Consider the following 18574-nt stretch of genomic DNA (forward strand, 5'->3'; position numbering starts at 1 on the left):
CAGACAGATGAGCGGGAGGAGGAAGTGGAGGAAAGGAGAGGGGGGGCAGGGGGGGGGGGGCTCCGCTCTGTGAAGTCGGCCGGCCAAGCTGACAAAAGTGCTGGCGTGTCACATATCTGTACACAGTTCTTTCCGGCCTTTCCTGTCTGCTTTGTGTGAGCAGCTCCGGGTTCGGGAACCCTGACCCTCCCGTCTGCTGAAGTAGCAGCAGAAACGGATTTTCCTACATTGGCTTTAGGTTGACTTTGGTGGACAGAAAAAAGATGCAGCATCCGATGGCTTGTTTGATTTTGGGTCTACTAGAGGTGTCAAAATGAGTGCCCTAATTTTGAGTTCATTTAAAGTTCCTGTAACGCCCGTATTCTTTTAAATGCATGATTAATGACCACCCCCTTACTAGGGAAGCCTGTACTGGGGGAATTCCAGTCACAATGTACGTCCACGTCAAAATTGAGCAGTCATAAATTTAATAATAATGCATATATTCGTGGAGACTGTGGGGTCATGTTGTATTTTAAAAATGTGCAGAATTTCATGTTATTTCATGTTAAAGATGAGATCTTAACTCTTATTATGAAAAGAAAAATTCACTGATCCGTCACCAACGTCTTACAAATGCGATTATGCCATCTAGTGGCAGAAAAATGACCTCAAGACAAAATCAATATCACACTCGTTTTTTGCAGTACAGCAGATCTTTTTCATTTTAACTCAGTTTTATGAAATTACTATATAAATAACCAAAAGATGCAGCCATGTTTCTATTACATTACATATTTTATTGTACATTTAGAATAGATATAAAATTTGCGATTAACTCTTTGACTGCCAGACGTTTTCAGAAAAGGGATGCCGTGGGTGCCAGCCGATTTTAAGCATTTTGACTGATCTTTCAAGGTCCATAGAAAATTATGTATTTGGACTATGGAAACACACATACTACCAAAAAAAGATTGGACTCTCATCTTTCATCAGAAAAAAAAAGTTTGTTTCTACCTTATTCCGTTTTTCAGTAATCCACAATAGAAAATGGTTAGTTTCACCTCTGTTTTGAAACAAACGTCTTTTAACGTGTTTGGCACTCCTCCATAGGATTTTACTAAACGTTATTTAACGTTTTTGGCAGTCAAAGAGTTAATCGTGAGTTAACTATTGAAGTCATGCGATTAATTACGATTAAAAAAAATGTAATCGCCTGACATCCCTGGTGTCTACCAACCAGTAGAGCGCCGTCCTGCCGATGCGATCCGTCACCAATCAATTCTCAACGCCCGATGTAACGATCAAAGCAAAGCGTGTCCGCTTTGGTAAGTCGGTGGCGCGGACGGGAGCGGCCGTCTGTCGAAAGTCGTCCTGCACAGCTGGTATGCGCTTGTCGTGTGTGGCCTGGCGCTGCCCCTCAGCAGCTCCTGCGTCAAGCGCCATCAGTTCCACCTTAAACGCGTGCCAAGACAACATTTCGGAGCGCGGCCCCGGGGCCCACTACAAAGCGCTTAAAAATAACCCCAGAGAGCGGCGAGGAGAACAGTGGAAGAAAAGAAAAAAAAAAAAAGATCCTTGTGTCATCCCCTCCCTGAAATAAAGCAAGCCGCTTTCAAGTTTTGGCCAGAAGCGGCACGCAAGCGTAAAATGTGTATCCTGTGTGGGAAGAGTCCGAAAAACCGCGGTTGCCCGTGGAACAATGTGTGTGGCCGAAGCGAGGGGGTCTCTTTCCGCCATTTCATGCCATCATCCTGACTTAACTCGACTTGCTTTTTGGGACTACAAAATCTTTGAACCCTCACCCTCGTAAGAAATTCCCGCTTGAAAGAATTTTTGCTAAACCTTCGACTTGTGCCTTGGTCTTACGTCGGAATGTCTGCAAAGACCGAGCAAAAGTTTTTTAATAGTTGCAGCCAATGCAAAAAGTTTTCTGATTATCCATCGATGCATTAAGATAGTCTCAAATATTAGACTATTGAAGACAAAGCACAAAACGGCGAACAAACGAGTTTTTCAGCAAATAGCGGACAGTTGCAGCCTTTGCAATTTGAAAATTGCATTCTACTCCATTGTGATGTTTAATTTGATGAACTGTTCACCTCTAGTGTCAAGTCCAATTACGAGATAGCTACAATTAGCCGAAGTACACTCCCAAATTTTCAGATCAACTTCCCGGCACCCGCGCTTCCTCATCATGCATTTGTAGACGCGTGTGGAATGCGTCTGGCGACAGGTAGGCTTGTCAGCCAGAAGGAACTGGCACCGACCGGTGCCGTGTTCGGGACAAACGTTTGGCAAGACCTTCCATGACGGAACAATTGCCTCTGCTGTTCATCTTGCAAAGCATTTCGTGGGGGTGTTTTCATTATTGGCGCGGCTGACTTGACAAAAAGAGACAACAAGATTATATCTGGGAAGTAAAAAAAAAAGTATTTTGAACTGGCATTTTGGTGTAATGTTGCCATTAATGTTGCAATTCTCCTTCCAGTAATTTAGAAAATCACTTTTTGGCTGTTAAAACACATTAAAGAAACAATTCAGGACTGACTGGCAAAAAAAAGTGCATATATGCATGCACATGCGACAAAAACTCTCTTTTTTTTTTTTTTTTTTTTAAAGAGCTCAGTATTGTTCATTCGATTTGACATCATCATTGCATAAATTTTTTTTTTTTTTAAAAATAATAAATTTAAAAAAAAATGTTTTTTTTTCTCTTTTTTTTCTTCTTTTTTTCAAAAACTCTCTCTTTCTTCCGTGACTACTTTTGCTAACAATCCAGGCTAAATTTAGCTCCTCCCCAACATGCAAACATTGGCTGTGTCCGAATGCGCGCCCTACTCCCGACTGAGGAGTCACGCCATTTTGTAGAGAGCGAAAATGTAGGGCGCTCAAAATTACCCACAATGCACTCTGAAAAGTAGTGATCATCGATGTTCACTCAATCGGGTTAATCGAGACCACAATGAAAAAAGAGTGTGAGTATGGAAAAAAAAAAAAAAGACATGGCGCGAGCAATAGTGCATGCGCGAGAATCAAAGCGATGCATTAATATATACTATGGAAAGCCAGACAGAATGAGGGCACTACATATTAGGCCATTATATTAATTCTGAACGAGGGGGTTAGGGTTAGTGTCTGTTATCAGCAACAGAGGGCAGTATAATACGTACTAGGGTACGATCAATACGGATTTTTTTTTAGGCAGATGTAGATTCCAATATTTGGCTGATTAAAATTTTGATAACCGATAATTGGCCAAATGAATAAAATAATTTTTTTTGCCCCTTTGTCTTTTTATATTTGTTTAAATGTACAGGAAAAATTGGCAAAAATTGGCTGATTTATTTATTTATAGTGGTTTGAATGTCATAATCATATGTTGTAATGTGTTAATGTGCAAAACCAAACAAACAAGCTAAATCGACTGATTTTTGCAAATTTTTCAAGAGCTAATATCCAGCCGATTTAATCTGTCGGGCCTTACTAATAATGCTCATTGTCAAGCCCTCGTGTTATATACTGTATGTCATATATGTCGCACATAATTAGATAAAAAGCTGATCGCCATGACGACAAAATTGTTGTGAGAGTTGAGGGATCATTTGATGGATTGTGGTTGATGGGTGTGGCTAACGAGCTAACTTCACTTATGCTGCTTACCAAACTTTAGTAAACACAAACAAACAAATATTAAAATTAAATTGAAGTCACAGAGACTTATGATCACAGCCTAAAATTGAAATGTGAAAAATCTGGCTTGTTTATTTTTCAATTAAATTTTTCATGTCAGCATTTAACAAAAATAACTAGTCGGTTTTCCTTTTTTCGGGATGGGCGAGTACCGATACCAGGTATCGGCATCGGGCAAGGTATCAGTACTGATGATCGGGGCAAATACCAATATTGGCTGCACTCAAACAGGAATTTGAAATTAAAAGAAGAGAAATTTGCCTTTAATTTTATGTAATTTAAAGGAAAAATGTTATACTGGGATATGTAGGCCTTTCTTTCAATTTAGCCGTCATTGTTTTTTAGGGAAATTTTACGTACCAAAGTACTAGTTATTGGGAACTCCTCAAGAGATGAGTACTGGTACTGGTATCGGTCTGAAAAAAAAGTGGTATCTAACATGCCTTTTCTGATTTTTGATCGCTATTTTAAACAAATGTTACATGAATTTCTGAAAATGGACTGAAAGAAAGTGAAGGGCAGCAGACAGCCGAGTGTGATCTGGAGGGCGACTGGCTGCCAGCCTGCGGCAAAATGATGTCCTGCACACTCAGGTGTTGTGTTGGAGGTCGCCTGGAGGGCACGGCAGCGCCACTGGAGTGTCATGCGGCGGGCGGCGCTCCTCCTCAAGACGCTCGCGCCGGCCTCGTTCTGACCTTGTTCTTAAGACGCCGTTCCATCGCTCCTTGTTTTTTTGCTGCTTTCGGCGGCGGCGGTGGTGGTGGTGGGGGGTGGTGGGGGGCGCTGTCTGGTCGGTGGGCGTATTTGTGCATGTGCGCACGCAACAGCTCGTCTGCTGTTTGTCTGTCAGCCTGCGCGAGGCCGGCTCGGAGCCTGGCAGATGGGTTTGTTTGGGATGCAGACGGCGGCATGAGTCACCGTGTCTCGTTGTCCTCGCGAAAGTACACCCATTTTCAAAAGCGCTTATCCTCACCGGGGTCGCGGGCTGTCTGTAAAAATGCACTTCATCGTCATTCATCAATCTGAAGGTCCGTTAATTGATTTTTTATTTCATTTATTCGAACGCAGTACATTGTCATGTTTGAGGTTGAATTCATGTAATCCAAATGTTTGGATTCATAATTACTCATACCAACTTTTGCTCACTATTGGTATTGTAAGTGAAAAAGTTTTATATTGAGACACCCCTACTTCACTCTATTGGAATATGCGGGGTATTTAAAATAGCTCTCTGTAACAAAATCCATCAACATTTGTAGACAAACAATAAAACCATACTCAAAAGACATTTTTTCTTTATCCTTTGCAAAAAAACGACAACTAATGATACATTTTATAGTAGTTGTGAAACTCTTCATTGTTTGCGTCTCCGTGACTCTCTGTATTATACTGCCCCTAGTGGCCAAGTCGTGCGTGCCAGGAGTCGTCCCGATGAATTAATCAATCACAACCGAGGTGGCAAATACAAGTCCAGAAAGTTAAAAACCCTGCCACAGTTTGGCTTTAGCCCCTGATGCTAGCTAGCTAGCTAGCTCCCTAAAAGGTAAACGAGCACCATGGGAGCTAGCTAGGGAGCTAGCTAGCTAGTACCTAGGGCTAAAGCCAAACTGTGGCAGGGTTTTTACTTTCTGGACCTGGATTCGCCACCTCTGATTCACAAACTGTTTAATTCTGTTATTACTATATTTTTTGAAGTAAAATATTATAGAGTGCTATTTTTCTTACTACAAACACATTACAAAATGTTTTGTTGTCTTTTGCGGGGAGGCTGCAATTGAGGTTCGGTGGTCCGCTCTACTGTTGTTTTCACAACCTTACTTGAGACAGTATGTCCTCATGGTTTGTCATGTACCAACGCAAACAAACTTTGGACGCTCCACTCATGCCCCTCCCCCTTCCCCACCCCTGGGTGCTGGCGGGAGGGCTAGCAACTTGATGAAGAGGAACAGCAGGAGGTCCAGAGGCTGGAGAACGGCTTACGGCGCTCGGTTCTCCCCCGGGCGGCTCTTTTCATGTCGGTGTGCGTCGCTTATCCCGCCACGGCTCTTCTTGGCGGGGTGTCGGAGGAAGAGCCCCCCGCCCCTTCCTCTTTGTCGATCCCGCTCCTAAATCACCGCTTTTTTCCGGAGGATCCCGCCGCGCCCGTTTCCATGGTCACTGGGAAGCTTGTTGTGTCATGTGGCTCCGAGTGAGCCATCCCGGCAAGAATTAGCCGACATTCAATGGGAGGCCAAATGAGCATGATTAGCTATCGTGACTCAGGCTCTATTTAACCTTATGAGGAAGAAAAGATGATAAAAAAAAAAGTCCTTTAGACACCTTTTATATGAGTTAAAGTCTCGAGAAGATAGTTTTGACATAGACAGGCTAACAAATAGCTGCAATGCCGCTTTGTTATAACTCAACTCAACTATAACTTAAGTCAATATGTTCTTTGTGTCCAAACAGTCTAAACGGCATTCTGATTAATATTGCGTTTGTGGGAAAATAATTACGCAGATTAATCCACCCGTATCAAGGGGCTGACATTTTTTCTGGCACCGCCCCCTGCTGTCGACTGAAATTGAAAGAATTCAAAGTGCCCTCTGGCTCACATTGCAAACTTTTGCATAATTTGGTGAAAACTACACAACAAAAAACAGCAGTATGCCACATAATTTGGAACACGTGAAGGGGGAAAAATTCATGGTGCAGCCACCATCATCCCCTGACCTTAACCCAATTAAGAATCATCCTTAACTCTTTTACCGTCAAAAACGTCAATTGACGTTAAGGACACACCCACTGTAAACCGCCAATGACGTCAACTCCGGTTATTTTTTTCGCACTGGGCAGTGCAACGTCTTTTTGCAGCCCTGCTTTATGAATGGGCTGGAAAAAGAAATCCCAAAACAGCCACTAACTATGGCCAGCAGATGGCAGCATTGTATCTTTTTTTCAATGGACTCCCAGAGTATCAAATTACATGAAAACATGGCGGATCTTAGGAAATGGAACGTTTTCAAGGATGACGTGAATGATCAAAGCCTTTGTCACATTAAATCTAATTCACAGACCGTCACTAAATAAAAAATATTTGTGTCAAACTCACTGTTTTTCAAATGGAGATTACTAAAGAACGGAATAAAGTAGAAATATACTTTTTTCTAATGAAGGAATGGAATCTAATCTTTCATATGGAATCCACCATGTTTATGAAGTCATAGCACACAATATTCTGGTTGCCTTGAAAGGCGAGTGAAAATGCTCAAAATTGGGGTTGTTTTTTGGATAGCGTTTGACAGTAGAAGAGTTAAAAGGAAAATCGAAGAGGATCTGTCGAATAATTTGAGCGTAAAATATTGTTTGTTTCATGCGAGTTCAATCTGAGCAGCGCTCAAAACGAGGGGCGGACATCCAGCCGGCCCCACTGAAGCCTCGCCCCCTCCCCTCCCCTTCATCTCCGCCGACGCTTTTGTCGGGGAATGCGTGCGTGAGAATCCTCGTGGCCCGCGCGCCCCGCTGCGTCCGGCCTGGGCGTGGAATCTCCGAGAGAGGGGCCCCCGTGCTGCTAATCTGAGGCCTCCTCCTATCTGGAGATGCTTCCAGAGCTCGAGGATTAGCGGGGGCGAGAATGGCATCCTGTGCTCTTGGGCCGCTTTTATGCTCGGCCAGCGAGCCCACGATTGTCCGGCAACATGTGATGAGGAGGGGGAAGGGGGGGGAGGGGAGGTGGAAGGCCCGCTTGCTTCATTGAGTCCAGGCCTCGCCAATTGACTCGCAGGTCCCCCAAAAAATCCACACAGTTGGCTGTATACTACAAGGAGGTCTCGCTACTATTGATATTTGTCCATCAAACAGCACTATGAACCCCCCCCCCCCATTCAAAGCATCCAGCAACATTACATGCTTTACTGTTTTCTGCCTCGCTCCTGGAGTCATAAGCAAGTATCGATATTGATGTTGGATAATGGTGTGTTTCTAATTCTCCACCAGAAGGCGCTATTCCCCCCCCCCATTTAAAGCATGCAGCAACATTTTACACCTTGTACTGTCTCCTACAAGGTTGCTTTGGTACTGAAATTATGAGCGTCCGTCGGCAATTATTTGTTCATAGTTGTTGACCAGACAACCCTATTTTTTGCTAATTCAAAGCATGCAGCAACATTTCCACATCATTTACTGATTCCTGTGAGAGTTAATGGCGTGTCCACTAGTTGCAGCTGGTTTTCCCCATTCGAGCATGCAGCAACATTGAATGCCTTTGTTTCTTCCAATGTGTGCCATTACTTTAAATGTTAAATGTGTGCCAATCTTGATGTTGGATAATGGCATGTTTATATTTTTTCCACCATTCAAAGCTTGCCGTGACATTTGAAATCTTTTCCTCTTTCCTGTGAAGGTGTTTTGTAGATATTGATGTTGGATAATGGTTTGTTTATATTTGTCCACCAAATGGCAACCCCCCCCCACCCCATTCAAAGCATAAAATGTCTACCAGATGGCACACGTTTTCCCGCATTAAAAGCATGCAGCAGTATTTCACACCCTTTACCTGCCTCACTCCTGAAATGATATGCAAGAGTTGCTTTTGATGTTGGATAATGGCGTGTTTATATTTGTCCAGTGTTATTATCTTTGTAAAAGACAAATTTTCTACTCTTGCCAATGCACGTCATCGGTTTAATTGTTGACTGACCGCCAGGGTACACGCTGCCAGATAAGACAACAATGGAGGGTTGTGTTGAAGTAAATGTTGCGCCATCTCACTTTTTTGCGCGCTGCTCAAGGCCGGTTTACAGTCGCGCTGAGGTTATCTTTATTGGGACCAGAACAAAAATAAATATATGAAAGAAGTGCTTTCTTCAGTATTTGCTGATAAGATTGTTTGATCGCTTTGTTCTCACTGTGAGCACTTCAAGAAAAAATGGCAACTTTGAACACCCGAAAAAAGTCCAAGGGACATTTCGTCCCATTCCTTTTTTTTCTTTTTTCTTTTTTTATTATTCATGCGACTCGAATTAAAAGCATTCAGCAACGTTCTACACTTTTACTGAATTCTGCAAGGTTACTATGCTACTGAAATAATGCACGTGTGGCTATTGATGTTGAATATTTGTTTGTTGTTATTATTCCGCCTGCTCAGGGTCTTTTTCCCTATTCAAAGCACGCAGCAGAAAACAAATCGCTCCATTTATTGGCTGAAATGATTAGCGTGTGTGGCTATTGATGTTGAATAATTGTTAATATTTGTCCACCAAATGACGGTATACTAGCAGTCAAAGCATGCAGCAGCATTTGACCTTTTTTTACCATTTCCGGCAATGTTGCCTTATTACAGTAATGAATAGCATATTGCTATTGATGTTGAATTGTTTATAGTTGTCCTTGTGTTTGTGCTCTGTTTCCACATTTAAAGCATGCAGCAAAAAAAGAGACCATTTTTTTGTGCAAGGGTGGCTCACAATTGAAGCGATTCGCATGAATATCCGTCTATGTTGGATGATGGTATGTTTAAATGGGGCCACTTTACCCCCCATTCAAAGCATGCAGCAAATTTGATACTTTTACCTGTGAAGTTGCCACGTTGCTAAACTGCTAAGTGTGTTCCTTTTTTGAGTGCCTGTTTCAAGGATTAAAATCCCTCAATTTTCAGTCAAGTAGTTGTGCTCAAGGTGCAAACTTGTGACAATGATGGGGTGCTGCACATTGGTGTAATTTTCCATGCCGGTTGTCTGGGCTACGGAGTGCGCTAAACGGGTTTGGGAATTCGGTGCGTGGGTGGGCGGTCTTAATTGGGGCCCGCAGCTCGTTTTGCCCTGTGACCTCCTAACACAACTGTTAAGGCCTCGCATGCCCCCCCCCCCCACTACCTCCAAATGTATGCGTCCTCATTTATTTGTGTCAAGGCCGTAGAGTCACTCAGTAACTGTATTTTTTTTTTTTTTTATTAGTTCATGCTGGCACAAGCTGTCGTTATCTGATAACTGTCTCACCATTACATCACTGATGTGTTTTGTACACACACAATAAACTAGTGACTAGTTTTAGCCGACAGTTGTGGTCGAGAGATTGAGTCGCTCTCGTCCAAACATCCTCTGTGCTTTAAAAAGTGGTATTCTTGTCTCGGCCCACGGAAAAGTTTGTTTGTTTTCCTGCAAATCACAAAAGGGCAGGCAGCGGTCCTAAAGCGGTAAGAAAACAACATGGGAGGCACGCCGAGGAAAAGTAAAGGAAATTTAATTAGCGGCTCGTCCCGGCTCCTGTGGCGGGCGGCCCGAGTCGGACCGCTGCCTCTTAAAATCAAGATAGACACTCAAGTCGAGTGGCACCGTAGTACCTTCCAGACTCTGTGGAAGGTGAAAATCTGAGATGTAAAGACTTTTTTCTTTTTTTTTAAGTCTAATTTAAACGTATTAAAACACAATTTAAAGTATTTGTTAGCACCTGTTGTGCTGATGATTTGTCATTGAATATTTAATCACCAATATGTTTGACTAAACCATATCATTTCGTCTAATGAAAGTATGTTAGCTTAATGCTAATATGTAATGGGAAACGCTATTGACTGGCTAACAGACAAAAGCATTATGATATTGGTTGAGAACTTTCAAACAACTGCTAGTTTAACACACTTGGAGCAGCAACACATACAAGCAGTGCATATAACAATACTCACAATCATTTATTCTCTCGGATCTGTGGCATCAACAAGTATTAACTTAAGCTTAGCTGGACTCGGGGACCTTCTCTGACTCCTTTTGTTTGCATTATTTCCCCCCCATAAAATAGCTAATTTAAAATGTTTATATTTTTTATGAACTAATATCATTAAATACAGGGATGTGATTTTTCCGCTAATTCGCGGAATTACGCTTTTTTTATCACCCCCCAAAAAAAAAAAAATTCGAATTTTTTTTTTTTTTAGTAGTTCATTGTGTATGCGCATGACTCCGACAGATAACATATTCTGCTATAACAAAGACATTTGTGGTATGCTCTAATATGAGTTACTTTTCATTTGGTCATGATACAATTATTTGTTCATGAAATTTGAACTCTTTAACATTATTTATGTGTTAACTTAGTAATCACATTAGTTAGATATTATGATATTCTCAGTGAAAGTTTTTAAAAGCAAAGGCAGTCCAATGTTTTTGAATGTGACTGATTTTGAGTTGACTAAAACTGCCATTTTATATGGGATAGTTCAATATACATTGAAAATTTATGCTGTTGTTTTGTCTATTTCTTTGTCATGTGAGTGCATTGAAAGTACTTAAAAACACGGAAAACCCATGAGCTCCGGGGGGCTTCGCCCTCCTTGTCCCCCCCACCAGGGCACTGCCCTGGACCTAGCTGGGTGCCAGCGGCCCCCAGACCCCCGGCTAAATTTTCAGATAATTTCACTTTGGTCAAATCACATCCCTGTAAATAGCTGTTTATTGTGGGATAAATAAAATTGAAGAAAATATTTTGCGCAACTGTCTATTTTGGGGTAAATGCAAGCATAGATTCAGATTCTTCTGCTTCGCATCTTTCACAACATTCTTTGCAGAGTGCGACATAGGAGCCTCTCGACACACACACACACACACACACACACACACACACACGCACACACACACAGTCGCACACCGTGTTTGATAGCACAGGATAATTGTGGTTACGCAATGGCTGGTGAATGGCCGCCCCGCTTTGTGTGCTCTTGCAGGCAGGGAAGTGCAGGGATGGATAGATAGACTGATGGAAGGAGGGAGGGAGGGAGAGAGGGAAAGAGGGTGCTTGCTGGTCGGGAAGAAGAGGAAATGACACGGAAATACGCGTTGTGTTTTTGGAGTAACTTCAGACAGAAAGCGCTTTAATGGAACATGTGATGCCGTTTTATTAGTTTTTTTTTTTTGTGGGGTTGGGCTTGTGAGCTGCTGCCCCGTTCGTGCCCGCGTCCAGGAAGCCACTGATCCTGCCAGTCAGGCAGCGTGTGTTAAGCTTTTGACTAAATCTTTTTTTGTGTCCCCCAAGCGTGTTTATGTTGGCCTAACCGAGCTCTTCATATTGACTGCGCCGAGTGTTCAACGCTTCACCGCCGTACCGCCTCCTTCCTGCAGCGATCAAAATTTCAATTACTCACAAATGTAGTGTCGCCCATCTGCCGAGTATCGCTCGCTCGCGCCTTCAGAAACAGCGGAAAATGAAAACGAAAAGTGTCCGCTTCAAAATGGCAGACTTGCTTGCTATTCGGTTCGCCTTCTATTTTGTGGGTTTTCTCATGATAGTCATGCCTACCAAGATTCATCAAGATCTGTATATGTAGTATACGTGGTTCAAATTTGGAAGCCATCAGACAAAATCTCTACGACAAGTTTGTCTTTGAAGGACTAAATGACCAAAAATGAGCCTAAAATTTCCATGTGGTAAACATGGAACAGGTTAAACGGTTCCGGATATCACAAATATGGTTTTAAAATTATTAATGGTAGTTTTGTGGCAGAAATGTTTGTGGTCGACTTAGCCAGGTTAGCTAATATTTTTTCTGCCTAGCCCGACTTGTTTCAATACTTTTTCTGATGTGTTAACTTCGGCCTGAAGTGTTGAAGCGTTGGCAATGTCGCTCTTGTTTTCCGCGTCTGAACCGCTTTGACGTGTGACATTTGCGGCAAATGGAAGAGATAATAAAGGTGACTGGTAGGAAGCGTGCCAGTTTGACACTGACGGGAACAAGTTGTTCATGAATTTACGGGACGTCAGGTGACTTCAAATGGAGCCGACTTATTGTGCAATCGCAAAGCTGCTGCGGCTTCCCTCATTCAGATAGTTATGCGGCGGCAATTGATGCTACCGCAGAAGATGGCAAAAACACGCTACTTCAAAGCCGTACTGTGTCAGCTCATGCGGCTTTAGATGTTTATGTCTGTTACTATTATGGATTGTTGTTTGTCTTAGTTCAAAAAATTTTATTACCACATATTTCAATTTTATTCAATTAAACTGATGCTTTAGTGCAGGGGTTTCAAACTCATATTACTCAGGGGCCACGTGGAGGAGAATATATTACCATGTGGGCCAGATCGTTAAAATGATGATATATAATTTCAAAACAATTGCCATCAATTATACACAGATTTTCACATTTGCAACTGTAAATATATTGTCCCCAAAAAATAACATGGATGCAAATGGGACGCAGCAACTCTTTGCTTTTGATTTATGTCGCTCTATGTTTTTGCAACGTTGAGTTGCGTGTAAAATAATGACATCCAGAGAAATTCCGTATAGAAATTGCATTGCTCATCTGAGGATTGCTCGTGTAATTATGAATTTATATGCTTTATTTGTTGCCGGCTGATTAATTGGTCCGACATTACTCTATTATTTTTTTTTTTCTTTACAAAATGGTCTCAAGGGCCGGATTAAACCCCTTTGCGGGCCTGATCCGGCCCACGGGCCGTATGTTTGACACCACTGCTTTATTGTATCATCTGCCTGGTAAAATAGATTTGTGTATGTAGTTGCAAATTAGTTATTGTGTTTATTTTGCACTGTTGCCATTAAGCACAGAAAACACCCAAAAAGGCGGCGAAAAAAAAAAACTAAACACATTTGAGTTAAAAAAAAATATATAATAATAATAATAATAATAAAAAGCAAAATAATCCGATTTTGATTTCCAGTTCACAGCATTCCTCAAGATGCCCGAACGAATTTAGCACATTGCATCAGCGAGTTTGATTTGATTGTTTTTTTAGAAATTTAATTTCAGTCGACAGCAGAGGGCGCTACAGGACAAAACGCCAGCGCGCTTATTTCTTATTCAACCAACGCAATATTAAACACTTCATAATACCGCGTTTAGTCTCGTGGGGGCTCATGTTACCGCAAAGACAACATTTGCCTTGTTTTCCTGTAAACCAAAGGAAAAGCCGAACACGCTGGTGGACTTCAAGCGGCAAATAGATGGCACGACACATCGCTATGTTTGCTTTTATTTTTGGGGATCTGCGGCCGAACAAGAGAGATGAGAGGTGCGACCACATGTGAGAAGATCCATGGGAGAAAAGTATGCCTTTATCTTTTAATAAAGCCAGCAGGCAACATGGAATTACGGCATAATAGCAGCTTTGCAGGCCTCTGAAGACTTAATTGCCCTAATTATAGCAGCAGTGGCGGGTGGCGGAAGAAGGACAAGACCAAAGTGGGAGCAGAGGTCAGCCGGTGAGATCGGAAGCGGGTGCAATCCAGGTGTGCAAATGTGAGCGTGTGTCGTGCATACTTTTGCACGCTTTTGTGTATGTAGATTTGGGGGGGGGGGGGGGGGGTTGGGTCTCAGCGAAAGCATCCCAAGCCGGCAGCCCGGCGCGCTACGCTAAAGATAGCTTCCATTTTCCTCGCCGTCTAGACTCCACAGCCAGCTGCTCTTTTTGCGGCTGCGGTTTTCGTCTCTCAGCCGGGGGAAGATTGCGCGCTCGGGCCACCGTACCAGCAGGAAATTGACATAACCCACACCCCCCCTCCCCCCCCCCCCCTCCCCCCCATTCCGGACTAAGCATACCAAAGCTGTTGTCACGCGTTGGGGATGAATTTGCTCCAACTTCAAAGCTTTGATGACAAAAGTTCCCAGGATGGAGACCTTGAAAACTCTGCCTAGCAACAAATGACCAAGGGGAGCACCAGTACAGTGTGAACCCCGACCTATTAGCAAGGGATTAGGGACTGGGCCGGCCTACGAATAGCAAAATTCTGCATGTAATTGATGTCCCTTAATGTAGACATAAACAGGAACTTTCTCTTGTGTTTTGCTGAACTTTTTTTCTTGATGTGTCCCGTCTGATTGTCTGTCACCTCATTCCCAACCGTCATTCAAGTATGAAGTAAAGCTAACAAATCATCATGCGACCAGAAAGATGCCCAACAGGCTCCTAGTGGTGGTTTATAGGTATTGCTGGAATCGATACTTTTTTTTCTTGTAATTTACAATAATTTTCAAATGTCCGCTTTCACGTGAAAGGATTTTGCTCGTAAAATAATGTTTCCCACTCTCATGTTATGATTTTTTTTTTCTCACAAATTGTGATTTTTGTTTTTGCCTCATTCTCGTTTAGTTGTTGTTGCTTTTTTTCTAAAGTGTATAAAAGCTTTCCTGCAAAAACATGTTTCATTGTGCTGTGACAACAGCTCATAAATTTCATCTTTATTTTATTTTTTTTAAGGTTAGGATTTTTGGGGGGGGATAAAAATTACAACTAAAAGTTTGTAAAGAAAAAAACTTTTAGGCTAATGGGCATAAAAAAAATTGCAATGTAATGTGCTGAATATATTTTTTTTCTTGTAAAAATGACTTTTCCACATTTTTCCATAGTTTGATTTTAGTTTTCTTTCCCTAACAATAGAATTTTAGTGTTGTTACTTCATATTACCATTTATTTCAGTTTTTTCTTAATATCTATGAACTTTTTTCTCCCCACCAAATTATCGGAAATTATTGGTTGACAATATTGCCACGTCCTCATCATAACCGACAAGTCCTAATTTTAAAAAGATAGTGTTTCATTTCTTTTCGGACTGTTGTGTCTTTTTGTGTGTCTTTTTTATTAATTCCTTTTTTCTTTTTTTTCTTTTTCTTTTTTTCTTTTTTTTATAAAGTCAAGCCAGTTTGCCTGCGGGGCCATTTTTGCTGTCGTCAGGCAAGTCGCTGCACTGCAGATTCTTGAGGAGGGAGCTCGTCTTCCTCGTCTTCCTCGTCTTCTTCGTCTTTTTCTTCTTCTTTCTTTTTTTTTTTTTTCAAGCGTCTCAGCCACAGCCATTAATTATTAACTGGAAGAGCTGACATCAAAGCGGCAGACTAGTGCTGAATAAAGTGTGCGCGCGTGCGTGCGCGTGTGCGTGCGTGTGTGCGTGTGTGTGTGTGTAAACTGGGTGAGAGGCAAAAGAAGCAAGCGGAGGAGCGCTTTTGAACTTTCCAAGTGCAAGAAGAAGGCATTGCAGGAAGAGAAACACGAAAGTGCTATTAAGTTGTAGCAAGAAAGTGGGCAACAAGTGGAACTGATATTTAAACCGTCGCATGTCATCAATTAGCATATGATGAACATGTGAAGACTTAATACAAATGTAATATTACATCTTATACAATGAAGGCTTGTAGACGTGTGTCTTTTATTGTTGTAAGATGTTGACTTTTTTGCTTTTTGTTTTCTGACTTTTTACTTAAAAAAAAAAAAAAACATTTTCATTTTGTGATTTATTTTTATAAAATGAAGACTTTTACTTGTAGTATTACAACCTTATTCTTGTATATTCAAGACTTTTTGGTTAATATCACAACTTTATTATTATAAAAATAATGCCAGGTTGTCATCTCCGTCCCATCAAAACATTGGCGCTGTTCAATGACATTTTTCCGCAAGTGACTTTCTTCAGACTTCTGATTGGCTAAAACATCCCTGCAGCTCCGATGACAGCCTTTTAAAATTTTTTTATTCCTATTCCACTTTCTTGCTGTTGTTTCATGTAGTATTCCAATTTTATTCCTCACAATATTGAGACTTTTATACTTATTTTTTTCTTGTAATGTTATGCATTTATTTGGTGAAATTAGGATGGGTTATTTTCACATAACACTTTTTCCTCTTAAGCCTATGACTTGAGTTTTGAGACTTTGTCTTTCTTTTTTTTCCTCATTATATAACATTTTGACTTTATTCTTGTAGTATTACGGCTTTATTATTACTCCTGATATTGTTAGTTAACTGAAAACATACCCCCCCTTTTTTTTAAAAAACTTTGTTTAACGTATTATTATTTCTCTCGCCAACAAACTAGAAAATGAGCTTCTTTTTTTTTTTGACGTTCGCAATTGCGCAGGTGTACCTAATGTTATGGCTTGTGTGTGTGCGTGTATTTACTTTCTACCTGTTGCTTGTATCCCCACGTGTGTTCTGCCTCTGATGGAGAACTCCCCCTAGTGTACATTTTGTAAAAGTCATGCCAAATCAAAGATGTGTCGAGTTATGTCGTATTTGTGAGTGTTCTGTAATGTAGACATTATGTGTGTGCGTGTGTGTTTTCAGGCCAAGCGAGCAGTGCAGCGAGGAGCAACCGCCGTCATCTTCGATGTGTCGGAAAACCCGGATGCCATCGACCAGGTTTGTGCACATGTCATGTCTTTGTGGGCTTTTGTTGAGCCAAGACTTCTTTTGGTCAACATGAGCCGCTCGAGCATCTGAAGCGACGTTTAACCACAACGTTCATCTTTGGAGCAGATTGGGTACCTAATGTGCTCGCGCTGCTGCTCTTGTGTGTCTCAGCTCAACCAGGTGGCGGACGACCCGCTCAAACGTCCCGTCGTCTACGTGAAAGGCAACGACGCCGTCAAGTTGATGAACATCGTCAACAAGCAGAAAGTGGCGCGAGCCAGGATACAACACAGACCTCCCAGGGTAAGATTGACCCCTCAGCCCCCAAAAATGAAAGGCTTGCTTGTAGTTACGGGAGTCCGAAGTAATAATCGTTAATGTTAGATGGATGATTAATTATTGTTAAAATAAATTTGGAATTTGTTGAATTTATTTTGTGGTTAATATTATGATTAAAAAAAAAAAAGTGGAAATAAATCAACATATACAAACATTCTGTTTCAAAATAAATCTTTAAAAAATATTTTTAAAAACACATTTTTAAAATACAGTGGGGAAAAAAATAACATATCCCTATTTTATTTTTTTAAAGAAGCATAAAAAAACTGTTCAAACGTGTGTGAAAAAATAGATCATTCAGTGTACAAAAAATGTGTCCAGATATTAAGTGTAAAATTTTAAATTGTTAAATAAATAAACTGAGTAAAAAAAAAAAAAAACTCAAACAAAATTCACATGACAAATTAAACTTCTCTAAACATTCAGTCAAAAAACTTCAACTAAACTTCATAAAAAGTTCAGTGAAAATATTCGGGTGAAAAACTCCATGTGGAAAATAAATATCACCCAAAAAATAAAACATAATAAAAAATAAAAAAAATCAGTCAAAGCAAAATCAATATGGAAAATAAATAGCACCAAAAATTCATAAAAAAGTTCAAAACATAGATTAAAAAATAAAATTTTAAAGAAATCTGTCAAAAAAAATCAAGATTGAAAAAAATAAATATGGAATGGAAAATAAATAGCACCAAAAATTAATTTAAAAAAAATCCAAACATTGTTAAAAAAAAATCATTCAGAAAAATATATATTGAAAAAAAAAGTAAATATGTAAAATAAATAGCACCAAAAATTCCTTCAAAAAAATCCAAGCATAGTTTTAAAAAAAAAAGAAGAAGAAATCCTTCAAAAAAATACCCATCTCCTTTTAATCAAAAATAAATCAACATACACAATTTAGTAAGGGAAAGAAAAAACGTAAGTGTTAAAAAATTCTCAAGAAACCAAATGAGGTTAACGTCACGGTAACGAGGAATAAGCCATCAGTTTGACTCCATTCTCACTTTATCCCACGTCCACGGAATTGTCGCTGTTATATTTCCATCTTGACGTTAACGTTTGCTCGTTTGTTGTTGTTTTCGTGTTTGCGCAGCAGCCCACCGAGTACTTCGACATGGGCATCTTTTTAGCCTTCTTTGTGGTCGTGTCACTCGTCTGCCTCATCCTGCTCGTCAAGATCAAGCTCAAGCAGAGGAGGAGTCAGGTACGTGCACGCGCACGCACGCACGCACGCACGCGCGCGCACTTTTGTGCTTTGGGCGGCGGCGCCACATTTCCAAAGTCAACTGCTTCAGTCGCTCATTCATTTTCATTCATGTCACATTTTCATTCATTTCATCATCATTTAATGAGCACTAATGACAGCTTATTTTAGCTTGCGTGTGCGTGCGTGTGTGTTTGAGTTTAAGGAGCGTCAACGTCTCCAAGCAGCTTTACAACTTCCTGCTTCT

At 40.9% G+C, this 18574-nt stretch overlaps 1 protein-coding gene across 3 annotated transcripts in view; it reads left to right on the forward strand.

Annotated features, from left to right (window-relative positions):
• The window catches only part of znrf3 (zinc and ring finger 3), an 83126-nt gene that overhangs the window by 56358 nt on the left and 8194 nt on the right, over positions 1–18574 (forward strand). For 2 of the 3 annotated variants that reach the window (XM_077560587.1, XM_077560585.1), the window contains 3 exons: positions 16716–16790; positions 16953–17084; positions 18217–18327. In XM_077560587.1, the coding sequence (XP_077416713.1) occupies positions 16716–16790; positions 16953–17084; positions 18217–18327 (318 nt within the window). The remainder of the gene's footprint in view (positions 1–16715; positions 16791–16952; positions 17085–18216; positions 18328–18574) is intronic. The other variant, XM_077560586.1, reaches the window with a different exon arrangement.

The sequence above is a fragment of the Vanacampus margaritifer genome, chromosome 3, assembly GCF_051991255.1.
Source record: "Vanacampus margaritifer isolate UIUO_Vmar chromosome 3, RoL_Vmar_1.0, whole genome shotgun sequence".
Lineage (NCBI taxonomy): Eukaryota > Metazoa > Chordata > Actinopteri > Syngnathiformes > Syngnathidae > Vanacampus > Vanacampus margaritifer.